The sequence below is a fragment of the Macaca nemestrina genome, chromosome 6 (genome assembly GCF_043159975.1).
Source record: "Macaca nemestrina isolate mMacNem1 chromosome 6, mMacNem.hap1, whole genome shotgun sequence".
NCBI lineage: Eukaryota > Metazoa > Chordata > Mammalia > Primates > Cercopithecidae > Macaca > Macaca nemestrina.
In genome coordinates, this window is record NC_092130.1 from 2,425,475 (window position 1) to 2,443,683 (window position 18,209).

The window sequence follows — 18,209 nt, forward strand, 5'->3', positions numbered from 1 at the left end:
TGGGGGACAGGGGACAGGGACTTCAGAGGAAGAGGAACTGGGGACTGAGGGAGCCTTGCCTCTCTCAGTAAGGGCAAAAGTTGATCTTTGGGGTCGCGCCCTGGGTGTACCCTCCTAACAGCATCGTCTGGCCTTTGCGGCCTCTATTTGGGCATTAGGCCTGGCTCAGCCCCTAGGACCCAGGAGTCAGTCCCCCCTCCCCTTTCATTCCCTCACCCTGTCCTGCCCCAGGGCACAGAGACAGGGGGGTGCACCCCTTGATTCCCAGGGCTGCCGAGTGGGACCCAACACCCCGAGGGCTCGCTAGGTGGGGACGTTCTGCCGGCGCCGCTCCTCGGAGGTTGTGCGCCTGGGGTGGCTGGCGGCGGGGCTCCCCCGGCCCGGCCCGCGGCGCTTCTCTGCCGCCGCCTCGGGGTGTCTCCGCTTCGCTGCGAGCCCGGCACCGCGGCGGCGGCGGCGCGAAGAGGGAAGCGGGCGGCGGCGGCGGCCGCGCCAAGATGCGCCGGGTCACCGCAGGCTGAGGCGCCCGCCGTCCCCGCCCTCCCCCTCGCTCGCCTCCCTCCCTCCCGCCTCCCTCGCTCGCTCGCTCCTTCCCTCTCTCCGCCTTCCCTCCGCGCTCCCCCGCCCTCCCCTCCGCGCCTCGCCTCCTCCGCCCCGCGCCCTGCGGTGCTGCAGCTGCGGGCGGCTCCAGCTGCCCCCAGATGTGGGCTGGGCGGCTCGCGGGGAACTTTCGCGCCGGCTGCGAGTGCGGGGCCCCGGCTGCAGTCCGGCTGCCATGGATCTGCCGGCGGGAGCCGCTCGCCGCCTGCTCTGCCCCGCGCTGCTGCTGCTGCTGCTGCTGCCGCCGCTCCTGCCGCCGCCGCCGCCCGCGAACGCCAGGCTCGCCGCTGCCGCCGACCCCCCAGGTAGGTGCGGCCCGGCCCCCCCGCCCCGGGACCCCCGCCGGCCTGGCCCTGCGCGCGTGCCCCGCCGCCCCCTCCCCAGGCGTCGTCCAGCCTGACTTGGGCAAACTCCGCGCGCCCCGCCCGGGGCCAAGTTGGCCAACTTCGGGGCCGGGTTGGTCGCGCAGGGGGCGCCCCGCAGCGCACCCGAGCGCCTTGGGCCGGGGGCAGCCTCGGAGCACTGGCGGCTCCGGGGTCGCGGAGGGTGGGGACGGAGGGCCGGGAAAAGCCCCGCGGCGGAGAGCGCAGAGTCAGCCCCAGCGGGTCCGGGGGAGAGCCAGGGCGAGGCGGCGCCCGGGCTCGCGTCCGGGGACGCTCCGGAGGAGCCGGCTGCCTAGCGCGTAGCCTTGGGCCCTAAGGATTGGTTGGGGTGCTCCGGAGGGGATCCCCAGAGATCGGAGGGACCCTGTTCCACCCCTCCCAGTCCTCGGGCGCTCGGGGAGACGGGGCCGGCAGCGGGCTGAGCGGGAGCTGGACAGGCAGGACAGGCCGCTCGTGGTCGGGGAAGCCGAGACTCCGCCGCCCCGGAGGCCAGCGGTGAGGGCACTTGGGCGGCAGGGGTCCGCCGAGGGGTCGTGGCACACGGGTAAGGGGGCCAACCCGGAATGGCTTCCGAGCAGCCCCACGTCCTGCCAAGGACGGTGGGTTCAAGGTTCGGGGGACTCTCTGACGGGGTCGTCCCTTCGGGCACAGGGAGGTTCCCACAGAGCCCCAACCCTGAACGGGGCAGGGGGCAGCGCTCTGGGCAGGCAAGGTCCCCTGAGGAGGGAACGGCCGGGGAGTGGCGGAGCCCCGGAGGGGTGGCCGTGTTAACGCCCCTTCCCGGTTGCAGGAAAGCCGGGGAGGTGCAGGCTGGCTTCGGGGGTCGCCCGGCGGAATGCCCCTTCCCTTCGCAGTGGGGCGGGGTCTGGGGGGCGTGGCTTGCCGGCGGGGCTCCGAGGCTCTGGGGCCCCGAGGTCTCCGCCGATCTAACGCCCCTTCCCGTTGCAGGCGGGCCCCTGGGGCACGGAGCGGAGCGCATCCTGGCGGTGCCGGTGCGCACTGACGCCCAGGGCCGCTTGGTGTCCCACGTGGTGTCGGCAGCCACGGCCAGAGCAGGGGTACGAGCCCGCAGGGCCGCCCCTGTCCGGACCCCGAGCTTCCCCGGAGGCAACGAGGAGGACCCTGGCAGTCACCTCTTCTATAATGTCACGGTCTTTGGCCGAGACCTGCACCTGCGGCTGCGGCCCAACGCCCGCCTCGTGGCGCCCGGGGCCACTATGGAGTGGCAGGGCGAGACAGGCACCACCCGCGTGGAGCCCCTGCTCGGGAGCTGTCTCTACGTCGGAGACGTGGCCGGCCTAGCCGAAGCCTCCTCTGTGGCGCTCAGCAACTGCGATGGGCTGGTGAGTACGCACTTCTCTGGCTCCTTTCTCTCCGCTGCTCTCGCCTGGGCTTTGGAAAAGCGTTACCTGGGAGTCCTTGGGAGGGCAAGGCCTGCGCTGAGGACTTTCCCTGCCCTCCCCGTGCTTTAGGGAGCCTCGTGCTCCAACTGAAGGGCTTGGCTGGAAAGCAGGTTGTTTCGATTGGTCTGAGCAGGGGCCATTTATGCAAGGGGAGGCCCGGGTCTCCAAAAGGCTCAGCAGGAGCAGCGTGCGCCTCTCTCTTAGGCCTGCCTGAACAGGTCTCTGGCTTGCATCCCGGGGTGGGTCCGTGTGTGTGTGTGTGTACCTTCGTGAGTGTGTGCACATGTGTTCTGGAACGTTGGTGTGTACCTGCATCTGGGTGCCTGTGCACCTGTGTGAACATGTGCGTACGCCAGCGTCTTTTGTGCATGGATGTGTCTGGGTTTCTGCATGTAAGCGTGTTGAGCATCTGTTGAGTTTGTGTCCGTCCTTGTGCATACTGGCGTGTGTGATATGTTTGTGGTGGACTTACGGGCTGACAGTCAGTCTTCCTGTTTCCTTGTGTGTGGGGGTGATGCCAGCCCAGGGAGCAGGCAGTGGTGCTGAAATGCCCAGTTAGCCCTCTGCCCCTTGGCTGACCGGGAATCACTGGTTTTTCTGCTGTGGTTTCCTGTTGAACTCCAGCTGGTTCTTTGAAAAGTTGGTTTTCTCTATTTTGAGCTGAGGGGTGCATTTGGAAATGAAGGCTCTAGTGCCCATGAGCTGCTCGATCTTTTGGGGGCAGCCCCTGAAGGACAAGAGAGAGGCTAGGGGGTCCCTTTTGAGACTGCCTGGGCCTCTCTAGTCCTGTGACTGGAGCTGTGGGAAGCTCTGCTTCCTGGAGAGGGCAGGAGGTACCATGGCTCAGCACAAGGGGCCTCAGAGGAAGCCTGGATCGATGCTGAGGGAGGAGGCTGACATTGGCAGTGCTCTGTCCGGCTGCCCGGGGCCTGGCACACAGCAGAGGCCACTGCAGTTTTCTATTTTGGACTGGGTGTGTGGTGGTCAGGCTGGCTGTACTGGCCAGACATCTGAAGCCGCCCACCATGGGTTCCGATCTAATTGCTACTCAGGGCACTCCTGCCTCGAGCGAGTGGCCACTCTCCCAGCCCCATGGCCCCTGAGCACACCCATACTCGGGCAGCCCAGGCTCATCCTACAGTCTGCAGAGCCAGCAATTACACCAGGGCCCCACAACCACTGCCATTCTTTTTATGGAGACACAGAAAATATCACTTGTTGCTTTGGAAAATCACTGCCTTTGGCTGGATTTAGTTAGAACTTGGCCATACTGCAAACAACTGTAAATATCCCTGGAGGAGGTGGGTTAAAATGGCGAGCCCTTGACATCGCCCACTGTCTCCGAGGACATCCTGGGCCTCAGAGGTGTGTCCCATTTTATGCTGGAGGCAAATTTCCTAAATGAAAGGAGATGCTTGCTGCAGACTTAGGGTGAGGTAAGGTGGTGGGAGTTGACATGGGACTGCAGTCTGGTGGTGGGCCAACACCTGTGGACTGTGCATTCCTGATGGAGAGCATTGTGGAGAGGACTTGTCACTGTTTCATTCATTCAGCAACTCATTTGGTGATTCAGTTTTTCAGCCAGCACCTTCTTATGTGTTTACCCCCTGTACTGGTCGGCGATGAGGCAGGTCTGGTACCCACCCAAGGCCTCCTGCCATCAGGGTGGCTGACAGGCACTCTGGCCAGGACTTGGAGAGTGTGCTCCTGGGGGGCAGTTTGAATGGGGGCTGGAAGAATGAGTGGCCAGCTGGAAAAGATGCAGGTTGGCAACCCGGGCAAAGGGAGGAGCATGTGCAGAAGTGCCAGGTGTGGACTGGACTGGGCAGGACAGGACCGCTGAGGTGTTCCATGTACCAGACAGAGCTGGGAAGAATATCGGGGTTCAAAGAGGAGCTGGGACCTGCCTGAGTGGCGCTGAATGCTGTCAGTGAATAACGGCCTTGGACAGTGGGACAGCACCATTGGTTCTTTTTCTTTTCTTTTCTTTTCTTTTTTCTTTTCTTTCCTTTTCTCTTCTCTTTTTTTCTTTTCTTTTCATCCCTCCCTCCCTCCCTCCCTTCCTCTTTCTTTCTTTCTCTCCTTTCTCTCTCTCTCTCTCCTTTCTTTCCTTTCTTTGTTTTAGACGGAGTTTCACTCTTGTTGCCCAGGCTGGAATACAATGGCACAATCTCAGCTCACTGTAACCTCCACCTCTCGGGTTCAAGTGATTCTCCTGCCTCAGTCTCCTGAGTAACTGAGATTACAGGCATGTGCCACCATGCCCAGCTAGTTTTGTAGTTTTAATAGAGACGGGGTTTCTCCATGTTGATCAGGCTGGTCTCGAACTTCTGACCTCAGGTGATCCGCCACCTTGGCCTCCTAAGGTGCTGGGATTACAGGCGTGAGCCACCACCACCAGCCTCTTCTTTTCTTTTCTTACTTTTTCGCTGCGTATGTGTCTGTTTTGCTTTTAAATCCCCCTCTGCTACCATGATAGGCTTCTTTGCTAAGGGCCTGGGGCTTTATACAGGGTGCCTCTTGTCCTCACAGAGCCCCTGCTGGGGAGGCATCTCATCCCTGGTTACAGGTGGAGCACTCAGGTTCTGGGAGGTTGAGTGACTAGACAGAAGTTATTCATCATATCCACAGAGAGGGTTAGTATCCACAGTGAGGGGTTGTTCATAATATCCACAGCAAAATGTACCTTTGCACAAGGCATGAGCAAAAAATGCTGAACAGTGTTCTTGTGCATCATATTGCTACGGAAGAGTTTTCTAGTATCTCTTGGGCAGCATGGTAAGTGTGCTAATTTCACATGATTTTTACAAGCCTATTAAAAACCCAATGAGAAGCCTTTTGGCGTAAAAGGTAATAATGGTAAGTGACAACTGACTGTGTTCCTATTAATGCTGTGTGCCGGGCTCTCAGCTGAGCCCCCTATGCCACATTGCCTTGTTTAATCCTCACAGCACCCTATGGAACGTGTCCCGACATCATCCCCCTTCTACAGATGAATAAAGCGAGGCTCCAAAAGTTGAGACAGCTTGCTTCAAGCTTTGAAGCCAATTCCAAGGCCATGCTACTACGTTTTGCTGCCTTTTTCTGCATGCCTACAAAGAGAATTTTAAAAACGCATTTCTTTAAAACATTTCCCACCTTTCTTATTTGACTCCTGGAGACGTTCTCATTGTGGGTTTGACCATCGTCAGTGTGAGTGGGGAGCCGGGAGCAGGCCTGGGAGCTGAGTGGCTCTGACTGGCTGGTGACCTGCGCTGGGCTGCAGCTCCTGTGGCTGGCCTAAGTCCTCACTGGTGGGGGACTGCAGCTGGGACTTCTGTGGGATGGAAGCAGCCCTGCCCGCCTCTGCCTCCCCACTCAGGGCAGCATGGGGGTCCTCTCCTGCCAGGCTGGGCAGGGCCAGTGGAGGAAGCCTCCGTGGGCTGGGCAGTGGAGACGGTCTGCCCTCCAAGGCCTGGTCCAATCCTGGGGCCCAAAGGAGGAAGTGTATGCTCTGCCCTGGGTGCTCGATGCGAGCCCCACGACCCTGTGAGGTAGAGCTGCCCCACTGCGTGGCTGAGGCTCAGACAGGCCCAAGGTCCCATCGCAAGAAGAAAGCCAGGGCTGCTACCTTTCAAGCTGGGGCTCCCCTGGGGGGCTGCCGTCTGGGCCAGGCACCCACTCTGTCTTGCTGGACATTAAGAGTCATCAAAGCCACAGAGAGAAGTCGGAAGCTGGCCTAAGGGATCGAGATGAGTTTCATTTTTCCCAGCAAGGCTGCTGCCTTCGAGGCCACACACTGGGCTCCAGCAGGCTCAGGGGCTAGAGCAGATCAGGCAGGTGTGGGCAGTCCTGGGACTGTGCAGTGGGGGTGAGGGGCTCCTGGGATTTGCAGCTGCCGCTGGTAGGGTCTTCCTTCCTCCCACCCCGCCTTGGCACTGCCTGGATCGCAATGAGAGGTTGTCAGGAAGACCAAAGAGGGCTGAAGGAACCTCTGGGTTCCCTAGGGTGTCGGGGCTCCCCAGATAGGAGCAGAGGCTCCTGTGGGCCCCAGCTGCAAGCAGCCTACACAGCTGCTAAGGCCAGTCTCAGCCTCCGCCATACTTGTCACCTTCCTTGTTTAAGTCTTGCTCAGTTTGAGTGACAGAAACCCCTGGTCATATTGGATGAAACAAACAAGGGACACCATGGCCCCAATTATCTGGGGGTCCTGAGGAGTGTAGGCTTCAGGCCTAGCTGAATCCCGGGGCTCAGAACATGCTATCCGTTTCTCAGCCCTGCCTCTCGGTGTTGATTTCAGAATTGCTCTCCACTCTGCAGCCCCCAGCCCACCACGTGGGGCCACCAGCGGCTCCAGGCCTAGCTTGTTTTCCAAGGAGGCAACCCTTTGAAACGGAAAGCCCTCCTCTGTGGGTGACACCTGTAAGAGCTGGGGGAGGGATTGGAGGCCCATCTTCAAACCCATAGCCGTGGTGCAGGCCTAGCCCAAGTCTCCTGCCCACCTTTGGGACTGAGGGGGAGGGACAGACTCCCAAACTCTGGAATGGAGAGGGGTCTATCGTACAAGAAGGGAGGACGACAGTTGTGCAGGGTGGTGAAAACGGTTGTGGCCTCCCTCCCCCTGGACTCCAGACCCCATGTTGGGCTTAGAAGTCTTCCTGGGCTCCAGGCTTGCCTGCTCGGCTGCCTCCGGAACCCCCTTCCCTGGATGACCCCATACTCCTCAAGTCACATGGCTCCCCGCAGTCTCCTCCAGACCTCACCCTTCCAGGGTTGCCCTCCCCTAGCCAGCTCCAATCCCAGAGCGCTCTGGCCCGGCTTCCCTCCACGCCCGGTGCCAGCCCCTGCCTTCTGCTCCTCTGTCCCCCAGTGCTCCGTGCTCTCTCCCCGACAGCGCTTCTCCCCCAGTGCTCCGTGCTCTCTCCCCGACAGCGCTTCTCCCCCCGTGCTCCGTGCTCTCTCCCCCACAGCGCTTCTCCCCCCGTGCTCCGTGCTCTCTCCCCGACAGCGCTTCTCCACACTGCAGCCAGAGGGATGTTTAGAGACCATGCAGAAACTCATGCCACGCCTTCACTTAAGGCCTCTCGGTGGTTCTCACTGCTCTTAAAAACATCCAGACCCACTGGCCTGGCATTCAAGGCCCCTGTGACCTGGCCGGGGCCCTCCAGCTCCGACCCGAGTCACACGCTCTGCTGGTCTGGAATGAGACTCCGGGAGCAAGGGTTGCAGGAGGCAGAACTCCAGCGTCCTCCTCAGGTGCCCTGGGAGGTGGGCAGTGACTCCCTCCCCTGCTGCCTTACCTGAGCCGAGGGCCCCTGTGGAGACGCCTGAGGAGTCCAGCAGTGCAGTGCAGTCCCTCCGGAGGCGGGCGGAGGCGGCGGGCAGCCTCAGGAGCGGGTGGGGGGAGCAGCATCCAAACCATCTACCTCCGCTGGGGGCTGCGAACCCAGCCCCTGCAGTCTTCCTGTGAACCAGCCGTCGTGGCCCCATCTCACAGGTAGGAAACCGAGGCTCTAGGAGTTACATATGCAGGTCCTCTCTGTGTGGGCTGGCGTCTCTCCTGGAATCCTTTAGGGAGGGGCAGAGTGGAGCCAGCTCCCAGCACCTAGTCAGCACTGGTCTCAGCTGGAGCCCCGGGAGGCCAGCTCTTCCTGGGACCCCCGTATCATGCTGCCCAGCCCCAGCCTGCACTCCATTGCGTGGCTGAGTGTGTTTCTGGCACTGGTCAATGCGCGCAGCCACGTGCTCGTTCCTGTGTGGCAGGCTTCTCCTGCCTGATGGCTCCCTGTGGCTTCCCTGTCGCCCGTGTCTCCAGTGCTTAGCGAGTCATGCCTGAGAGAATGCAGGCCCTCCTGCAGAGTCAGCTGGGAGGTGAAGGCCAGGTCCTCACCCAGGCCTGCTGTGAGGCTCACAGGGGCCACACCTGGGTGAGTAAGGGAATCAGCCAGGGACTTATCCGCCCTGAGCCCCAGGGCCAGGAACATCCACTCCGGAGCAAGGCGGGCTTTGCTTCGTGGCTGCCTGAGCTGTGGTCTGGGCCTGCCTACTCTAGTATCTGGAGACCCAAAGGGGCAAGTGTGCATGGCGGCCTTCCTGGGACCCTGGGTCTGTGCTGGCAGGCAGACATGTCCTTCCTTACCCCACCTCCTTCTCTGGCTTGTGCACCTCTGGGGGTCCCTGTGTTGCTGCCAGGACAGCAGTCTGCTGGCTGCATGTGGACGTGTGCATGTCCTGGGGCTGTGCATGGCAGGAGTGTGTGGAAGTGTGTGCATGTACGTGTTGCCTCTGCATGTCTTGCATGTAGGGGTGCGTGCACACAGTGTGCGTGTGGGGGTGCATATGTGCGTGCATGTCTGAATGAGTGTGTACATGTGAGTGTGTGCACACACGTGTGTCTGCATGGGAGTGTGTGCGTGTGAGTGAGTGTGGGCCAGCACGTGTTGATGTATTTCTCGGAAGGGGTTTCCTGCACCCTGCAGAAGAGGGGCCTTAAGTGGGATTGAGTTACTCAGGGGAGAGGAGGACGCAGCCCCCTCAATCTTGGCGCCACTTTAGACACCCCCATCCCCTACTGGTGGTCACCCCAGAATGGGAGGATCCAGGTAGGAGCTGCACACTCTGCTGCCTATGTTTCATATTAAATGTCAGCTGTCCACCGGGTCTGCGGTGCTGCCATTAATATGGAGAAGTTATTACCGAGCCTGGAGCTGGCTCCTCAGGCTTGTCCGTGAATTTCAGTTACACTGCACGAGGACTCCAGGGCTGCAGAGTGGGGTGCACAGCTCCCGCTCAGAGCCAAAGGGAACCCTCGTGTCCAAGACCAAGGCCTGGGTGCTGCTGAAGCCAGGCAGGCTGTACGCCATCCCCACCCTGCCCTGTGCATTTCAGGGGTTAACCCAGGGAAGCAGGGGCCTAGTGTGGGTTGGAGGCTGCTGCGGGTCACATGGTCCGCCGTGCCCCTCGTGACTGCGTAGGGCGGACAAGCACCACGATGCTGCGAACCTCGGTTCCTCCAATAGCGAAAGATGGGTTCTGTCCGCACGCACTTCACTGGCAGTGAAAGGATGGGTGTGCAGCAAGTGCCTACCCCAGGCCCGGGGGTGAGAAAGCGGCGGCCGTGTCTGCATCTCATTAGCTCTGAGGTGCCATCAGTTACAGGACACACCATTACGTTATATGCCACCAAGAGAGAGGAGACACTCCCATTTAAACTGCAGCTCTGTGCCCTCACTGTGGTCCCCTGGAGGTGCAGGCCCCGCCCCCGTAGTGCTTGTTTTCTCTGATGCTGTCTGCAGCCTAATGGGTGGACCACTTCTCTTGCCTGGCCGTTGCTTGGCTCCCAGGAACTGAGTTCCGGGGGCTTCGTCTGCCTCCGGGGGTCTTCCTCTTGTGAATTACGAAGTAGCGTCCGTCCTCCAGGGATAGGTATTTGCCTCACCAATGCGAAGCTACATGCACCTTTCTGCGAGCTCCCTAACTTTTTGACCTCACGGTGTGACTCCTCAAAGGCATTTTGAGTGTCCAGGGTGCTGGCACTGCACGCGTCTGCAGTGAGGGACTGCATTGCAAGGGTGGTGGCCCAGGAGGCGGGGCCGGGGCCAGGGTGTGAGACCTGCCAATCGCATCCTCACTTCAGGGACGGGAAATTGAAAGATGCGTGTCGGAGGGAGCAGCCCTCACTGGCTCTCTGAGCAGAATGTCCAGGATTCATCTTTACACCCGGGTATTTTTCCTTTGAAAGCCCTAATCTGAAATTTTTTTTTTGAGACGGAGTCTCGCTCTGTCGCCCAGGCTGGAGTACAGTGGTGCGATCTCGGCTCACTGCAAGCTCTGCCTCCTGGGTTCACGCCATTCTCCTGCCTCAGCCTCCCCAGTAGCTGGGACTACAGGCACCCACCACCATGCCCGGCTAATCTTTTGAAGTTTTTTTTTTTTTTTTTTTTTTTTTGAGGCGGAGTCTTCACTCTGTCGCCCAGGCTGGAGTGCAGTGGCACCATCTCGGCTCACTGCAAGCTCCGCCTCCCGGGTTCGCGCCATTCTCCTGCCTCAGCCTCCCGAGTAGCTGGGACCACAGGCGCCCGCCACCGCGCACGGCTAATTTTTTGTATTTTAGTAGAGACGGGGTTTCACCGTGTTAGCCAGGATGGTCTCGATCTCCTGACCTCGTGATCCGCCCGCCTCGGCCTCCCAAAGTGCAGGGATTACAGGCTTGAGCCACCGCGCCCGGCCGTCTTTTGAAGTTTGTATTAGAGACGGGGTTTCACCGTGTTAGCCAGGATGGTCCCTAATCTGAAATTTCAATGTATTAAAAGTATTGCAAAGTATTAAAGCCTGTCATCTTTAAACTCGGGTATTTTTCCTTTGAAAACCCGTAAATGACAAGGCTTGGAGAGCTTAGGGTTGGTGAACACGCGGAGGTGCTGGGAGGGTGGGTGGTCAGAGAGGGCGTGGAGGCTCTGCAGCCCTTCCCGTTACCTTGCCCTGCCCGTCCCTCCCACGCAGCTGTTTGAAAGCAGGGATTGGGACCACATGGAAAGGAGGGCGTCTTATGTTTCGTGCAAGGCTTGTCTAAGCCTTGCTAGTGGTCATTCTGATTGGGACAGAGCTTCTGGACATATGACGAAAAGGGGCTTGAGAGCTGTGAGCATATTGGTATATATTTATATCTCTATTTTATGGATTATAGCATGTACCATCGCCAGTCAGTGGCAAATGAAACCTCAGGTTAAGCAATACCACAGATAACATTCTACTTTTCCATCATTCTGTTCTTGTACCAATACTAAGCTGTGTTTATTATTAGAACTTTAAGGCTCTAATATTCAAAGTATTAAGTACTTTGAAGCTTCGCTGTCCAATACAGTCGCTATAAGCCACACAAGGCTATTGAAGACTTAAAATGTGTCTGGTCTGAATTGAGAGGGGCCCTGAGTGTAAAATATACATTGGATTTCAGAGACTTAGTGCCCCCCCAAAAAAAGAATGTGCAGTGTTTAATAGATCATTTTAAAGTATTGATTACAGGTTGAAATCATAGTATTTTGGGCATACTGGGTTAAATAAAATATATTACTGAAATTAATTTCACCTGTGTCTTTTTTTTTTTTTTTTTTAAACGTGGCTACATATAAAGCTCGAGTTCTATTTCTGTTGGACTGTGTGGCTTTGGAACATCTGGCTGGATACTTCCCCCTTTGCTGGTATTCTCTTGCAAAATTTTCTTGGCTGGTCACACATGTTTATTCTTTCAAATGAATTTTAGAATTGTTTTGTCGGGTAGAAAAATCCCTTGTGAATTTGATTGATAGTAAATTAAACTTAGAAACTAATTAAAGAAGGAACCGATGTAATTTACAGTATTTACCAGGAACAGTGTATTGTTCAGTTTATTTCATTCTGCTTTGATGTTGCTCCGTAAAGTATTATATATGTATTTTTATACAGGTCATCCGTTTTTAAAAATCAGGGTTATTTTGAGGATTTTTTTTCCTCTTTGCCATTGCGAATTGAATACTTTACATCTGTTGTTGGTACGCAGGAAGGCTATTGATTTTTATAGAACTATCTTTTACCAAGTAGCTTGATTGAACTCATTAATTCTAATATATCTGTGAAGTCCCTTGGGTTTTCTAGGTATACAGTTGTGCTCTCTGTAAACACGGATAATTTTGGCTCCTCATCTCCAATCTGCACCGTCTGGAACCTTCAGAGCGATGGGAAGTCACAGCCATGGCTGCGTGCATCCTCGTTCGTGCCTGGCTTTAGCGGCAACGCCCCCAGTATTTCTCTGCTTAATACAACGCGTGCTTGCGGATTAAGATGGATTTCATGTGAAGGCAATATCCTCTGAATTCTTGTTTCCTAAGATCCCATTTTTATCAGTAAAGGAGCTGAAATCGGGATAAAATGTGTCTTAACTCTTAACGCTCCCTTCTCTCACCTCCAAAAGCCGGAGGTGTTGCAATTCCGGGGTTTTGTGTTCTCAGCCTCAGGGCCTCAGCTGTCCACTTTGCTGGGCCAGAAATGAAACCCAGTCCCCATTTACGCCCCATGGGAAGCACTCGTAGGGAGGGGAGCTTTCCTGTGGAAGGTGGGGGAGCCAGCACTTCCCACCATGCAGGTGGCTTCTGGGAGAACAGGACCCTGTGCTTGGAAAGCCCTTTGGGCCATGTGTGGGGGAATTTCCACTTTCATTTGCGGCTTCTCTTTCTCCCCTCCCAGTGGTGCCTCCCTCCCTCTGTCCAGTTTCTCTGGAGGAACCCCTCCATTTTCCTCCTGTGTCTTACGGTGGACTTTGCCCTCTGCTCTGAGGTGCTGGCGCTGCCTGCACAGGCCCCTGCTCTTCCAGTCCCACTGTTACCTGTTATCCCACGTGCTTCTAGAAGGTGTTTTTCCAAGCAAAGACATTCCCCTCCTTAGAATAAATCTGTAGGCAGGGCACGGTGGCTCACGCCTGTGTAACTTTGGGAGGCTGAGGCGGGCGGATCACTTGAGGTCAGGTGTTTGAGACCAGCCTGGCCAACATGGTGAAACCCTATCTCCATGAAAAATACAAAAATTAGCCGGGCGAGGTGGCGTGCACCTGTAGTCCCAGCTACTCGGGAGGCTGAGGCAGGAGAATCTCTTGAACCCGGGAGGCGGAGCTTGCAGTGAGCTGAGATCGCACCATTGCACTCCAGCCAGGTGGCAGAGTGAGACTCCGTCTCAAAAACAAAACAAAACAAAGGAAAAGCCTGCGGCTTGTCTTGCAGAAGAGTTTCTCCATTGTGTGATCTATCTGCCTGCCCACTGATGGGCATGGAATTTGAGGAGCTTTGAATAGCATCTGTACATAGGCCCCATCCTGAGAGATTCTGGTTTCTCAAACCTGCACGCGCCCCGGGGTCTGTATTTGTCAAAAGCTATGCAGGAGAGTCTTTGGCACAGCATGGCGGCTGCTCACTAGAGAGGGCTATGGGGAGTGAGGGCTCTCAGACCAGACCACACTTGGGGCCTGGCTCTTCTCTTGCTGGCCTGTGACCCTCCGTTTCCCCAGTTAAGATACCATCAGCCTCCCAAGGCATGTGTCAGCGAGGGAGCAGCCGGGGATGAGGCTGGCTGGCCTCTGTCAAAGGGAATTCCGTGGAGGGCTTGAGGTGGAAGGAAGCGATCCAGTGGGGATGGCCAGGCCTGGGATGCGGGAAGCTGCCTTGGCGGTGTCGGCTCCTGGCCCTCTGCCCTCGGATCTCTCACCCGGAAATTCAGAGCCCTGGCAGAAGGAAGGCAGCCCCCGTTGCAGGGACGTGCCCAAGGCCACACGGTAGGAAGGGGTCCTCACATGCAAGTGGGCAGGATACCAGGGCAGCAGCTGGCCTTTGCTGCAGGGCCCTCCACACTTGGCGGGCACCTGGAGCTCCATGGGCGTTGAGCACTGATCCCGCAGACCTGATCAGGGCAAGGTGGGGGCAGTGGTAGGCATCCTCCTTGGTGCTCCTCAGTGCCCTCCCAGGCAGGTGCCCAGGCCCTGGGAGGCTCCTGGTCTCCTCTCCTTCTCTTCCTTCCCCTCCCATCACCTCCCTCCCTCCCCTCTGCCCCCCCGTCTCTGCACGACGGCTGACCACTGGCCGCTGATCCCAGCGCACTGGCCCTGAGCTGAGGTCTGGGCCTCTGGGGCAGTGCAGGTCGGGTCACAGGCTGAGGTGCTGTCTGAGACCCTGTGATAGTGGGAAATTATAAATGTTTATTTGCTGTTCATCCCTGGCTCCTGCCTCAGAGCTCCTCAAACCTTTGTAATCTCCTGAGTGTTAAGGGGTGATAGAAACACCTTTTATTGTCATATTTGGTCTAAGCCCCCTGGTTCCTGATATAAGAGTTTCTGGATTACTGGGTTGAGAATTCAGCCTCACTTCCCCAACCTCTGGGGATGGGAGTCATGGAACTTCCATGAAAACTCCTGAATGACAAGGTTTGGAGAGCTTAGGGTTGGTAACACGCGGAGGTGCTGGGAGGGTGAGTGCCCGGAGACAGCGTGGAGGCTCTGCTGCCCTTCCCGTTACCTTGCCCTGCCCGTCCCTCCCATGCAGCTGTTTCTGGGCTGTGTCTTTAATAATCAATTGGAAATAGTAAGTAAAGTGCCTCCCTGAGTTCTGTGATCTGTTCTATTGATGAACACATGTCTGTCTGATTCCAAGGTCCCAATTACTTTTGCACCAACCTAATAGCAAATTACAGAGCCTGAGGAGGGAGTTGTGGGACCCTCCCGATGTAGAGCCGCTGGGTCAGAAGCACAGGTGGGAAGCTGGCACTTGCAACCACAAGTGGGGCCGCCTTGTGGGACTGAGCCCTTAGCCTGAGGGCTACGCTGACCCCAGGTAGTTGGCGTGAGTTTTGCACTGAACTGTGGGACACCCAGCTGGCATCTGGAGGTTGGAGAACTGGGTGGTGGGAGGGAAACCACGTGTTTGGTGTCAGAAGCATTGCGAGTGAAAACAGATCCCTGTGGACCTCACCCAGCCTGGGGGCTCTGATAGAACAAAGGGAGGTCCCAGGCCAGGGCTCAGCCCCGGGGACAGGGAGAAGGCCTGAGTTTCGGGGACAGCCCCAAATGCAGCTGCAGAGACAACTGTCATAGGACAGTCGTGCTGGGTCCTGGTGCTGGGAGCCCCTCCCTCCTTCCCCTTCCCCTCCCTCCAGCTTCTCCTCCCCTTCCCACCTCTCTCTTCCCCCTTCTGCTTTTCTCTTTCCTCTTCTTCCCACTCCCCTCCCTTCTCTTCTCCTTCATCCCTTTTTCCTTTTTCGTCCATTCTCCCTTTATGCCCTCTCCCCTCCCTGCTCCTTCTGCCCTCTCCCTCTCCCTACCTTTCTTTCCCAGAGTCTTTCATCAGCCAGGACTCCTGGGGACCTTTCCTGGCTGGGGGCCCTTCATCGTCAGCTGCACTCTGCACCTGTACCTTCCTGTTTACATGTCACCTCCTGTGACACCACCAAGAAGCCCCCGTTGCCAACAGGTACATTCTGGGAACCAACAACGACCCATCCCAATGTGCTGGCAGGAAATCAGGGCACAGCGATGGGGAGTGACCCACCCCAGGGCCCACAGAGCCCAGCTCCCTCCACTGCAGCTGGAGCGCCAGATGAAATCTGTGCCTCCTCAGAGGTGCAGATAACTCCCCACCCGCACAAGCAGGGTGAATTGCTGAAAAGGGGGATTAATTTCTCCTCTCCTTGGCCTGCTACTGAGTTCTCGGTGCATTTTCCAGCAAACAAGGTCAAAGCTGAGTCCCTGCCCTGCCAGAGCATCCCCTACCTCAGATAGGGTGGCTTGGCCTTTGGGCTGTCCTTCCTCTTGGGGTGCCCTGTCTCTCATGGGCTGCGTCCTCACTGGGGAGGGTGGTCCGACGAGCAGAGCCACTGGTGAAGGTTGTGCAGGTGGTATCCTGCTCGAGGGCACCTGGGCAAGGGGGTCAATGAGGCCAGCCTTTGCTCTGTCTGGGAGTGAATGGAGTGGAGGTTGGAGGGTGCCCAGCGCTGGGTGGAGATCTTGGGCACTGGGGGAGGGGAAATATGTGTCAGGTGTCTGCCTCCACAGTCAAGGTTGCCAGAGTTCCTGCATTCTTCTCTTTGGGGAGCTTCTGCATCCTTGGGACTAGGGACATTAAGAACCAAAGCCAGGGCAGTTGCAGGGAGGCTGCTGGACATTGCAGGTGGCCCTGGCTGGGGCAGTCTCGGCTGTGGTCACACTGTGGCCTCTGGGGCCGGGGATGGCTGGTCCAGGACTGGGCATTGTATGGGGTGGGTAGATGTAGGCCGTCTCTGTCTTGGTGTCAGCCTGTACTGATAGTCTCTGGGGGCTCAGAGTCCTCACAGCCTTCCCCCAACCTGCCCGCAGGTGCCCACCTGGCTCCCCAAGGCCTGCAGTAGTCCTCTGGGGCGGGGCTGGCCTGGGACCCTTGGTGGGCACCAGGCCATTGTGTTATTGTTGAAACTGGTTTCTTTAATGGCTGGTGGTTACTGCCTCCAACTTTCCTCCTCTGAAGCTGCTTGGTTCTCACTGGGGCTGGTCATTAACCCGCTGTTAGCTTGGGTGGGTTTATATTTGCAGAACTTCCTTTTTCATTCTACCGGGCTGGCGTTTCCTTTCTTCGGTCAGCTCTGTCCGGCCTCTCTTGTTGCTTTCTTCTGGTTACTCAGGCTGTAGAAAATTATCAGCCTTTCAAAGAAGTACTCCATTATATGTTTTGCTTTTTCCCTGACTTGAGTTTTAAATGTTGAACTCCTTTAATTCAAATGAAATGTGTTTCTTATACTGTCTAAGGTGTTGGTTTTAAGTGTTTGTTCTTTTCTGAATCACCACGCTGTTGTCTCAACACCATTCATTTGCTGATTCACTCTTCTTGACTTTGGGATGTATGTTCCATCATTATGAAGTTCGTGGAGGCGATGGGTTTATTTCTACCCTTTCTGTTTTTCTTTTGCACCAGTCCAGGGGTCTTTAATTGCTGTTGGTTGACAATACATTCCGATATCTGATAGGGCAAGTTTCACCATCATGAAGTTTAAAAAAAAATGCCTCAAAGAGTGTCCCCTTCGCAGCAGGCCCTCAACAAATCTTTGCTGAACAAATGAATGGCATCTTTAAGATGTTTAATTTTCTCATGGAAATAAGAACATTGATTCAGATCTTTAAAAATATAGCCCAGTAGGTTTATTACTAAGAGACTTAGAATTTTATTGCCATTGTGAATAGGGTCTTTTCCGTTATATTTTACCGCAGACTGTTATAGATATCTGGGAATACTTTTAATTTATAATACAGTAGATGATTATTTACTCGGAATACCTGGGACCTGCTTATTTCAGACTAATGATATTCTCAGAATTTAGACAGACATCTTTATTCGCAGGGAGGAAACAGAGTTAAAAATGACACATTAGTGCAAATTATACCTGCATGTGCAGAGCTGCAGCGAACCATTTGACAACCTTGGCTGACCTGGCAAACCCCAGCCCCAGCTTTGCTGTCCTCAAGGCGTGCCCTCCCTGGCAACAGCCCCTGCTTCTGATCCTTTGCTCTCAATGACTTGCGTCTTCCCATGTCTTACAAATATGAACCACAGATAATCACAAAAAGTCCTTTTAAAATAAATCTCTTACCAGGCGCGGTTCCTCACGCCTGTAATCCCAGCACTTTGGGAGGCCGAGGCAGGCGGATCATGAGGTCAGGAGATCGAGACCATCCTGGCTAACACAGTGAAACCCTGTCTCTACTAAAAACACACAAAAATTAGCCGGGCGTGGTGGCGGGCGCCTGTAGTCCCAGCTACTGGGGAGGCTGAGGCAGGAGAATGGCGTGAACCCAGGAGGCGGAGCTTGCAGTGAGCCGAGATCGCGCCACTGCACTCCAGCCTGGGCGACAGAGGGAGACTCTGTCTCAAAAAAAAAAAAAAAAAAAAAAAAAAAAAAAAAAAAAGAAAGCAAAACTAAATCTCTTGCTTGGATGTTTCCCATGCTTGCATTCCCAGGTCTATGAGTCTCTGTATTTATTTTGCATCTAGACTTTTCATGAACTTCCTTGTTACTATTTGGTTCCCTTTTTGTAGATGTTTTTGGGGGTGAGGATTCTCTAAGTGTGTCGTTATTTTCTGCAGTTCATAATGTTGTCTCTTCTTTTTCAATATGTGTTCGTTTTATGTCTTTAGTAATTTTGTGTGGGAGCTACACCCGTGTTTTCAGAGCATCTAGCCCCACTTCTGAGGTAATTGAGAACCAGGTGCTGCTGCTTCTGTGAACGCGGTGGTGGTAGACCCAAAGTGGACAAACGCTGGCCTGAATGGATCTCCCATGTCCGTTTCCCCACGGTGGCACG

At 56.2% G+C, this 18,209-nt stretch overlaps 1 protein-coding gene across 2 annotated transcripts in view; it reads left to right on the forward strand.

The window, feature by feature from the left end:
• Positions 1 to 725: 725 nt before the first annotated feature.
• Positions 726 to 18,209, forward strand: part of LOC105484013 (ADAM metallopeptidase with thrombospondin type 1 motif 2) — a 235,700-nt gene continuing 218,216 nt past the window's right edge. Inside the window, exons 1-2 of one of the 2 annotated variants that reach the window (XM_071098019.1) lie at positions 726 to 905; positions 1,932 to 2,326. In XM_071098019.1, coding sequence (XP_070954120.1) covers positions 776 to 905; positions 1,932 to 2,326 — 525 coding nt within the window. In that variant the 5' untranslated portion in view covers positions 726 to 775. The remainder of the gene's footprint in view (positions 906 to 1,931; positions 2,327 to 18,209) is intronic. The other variant, XM_011745152.3, reaches the window with a different exon arrangement.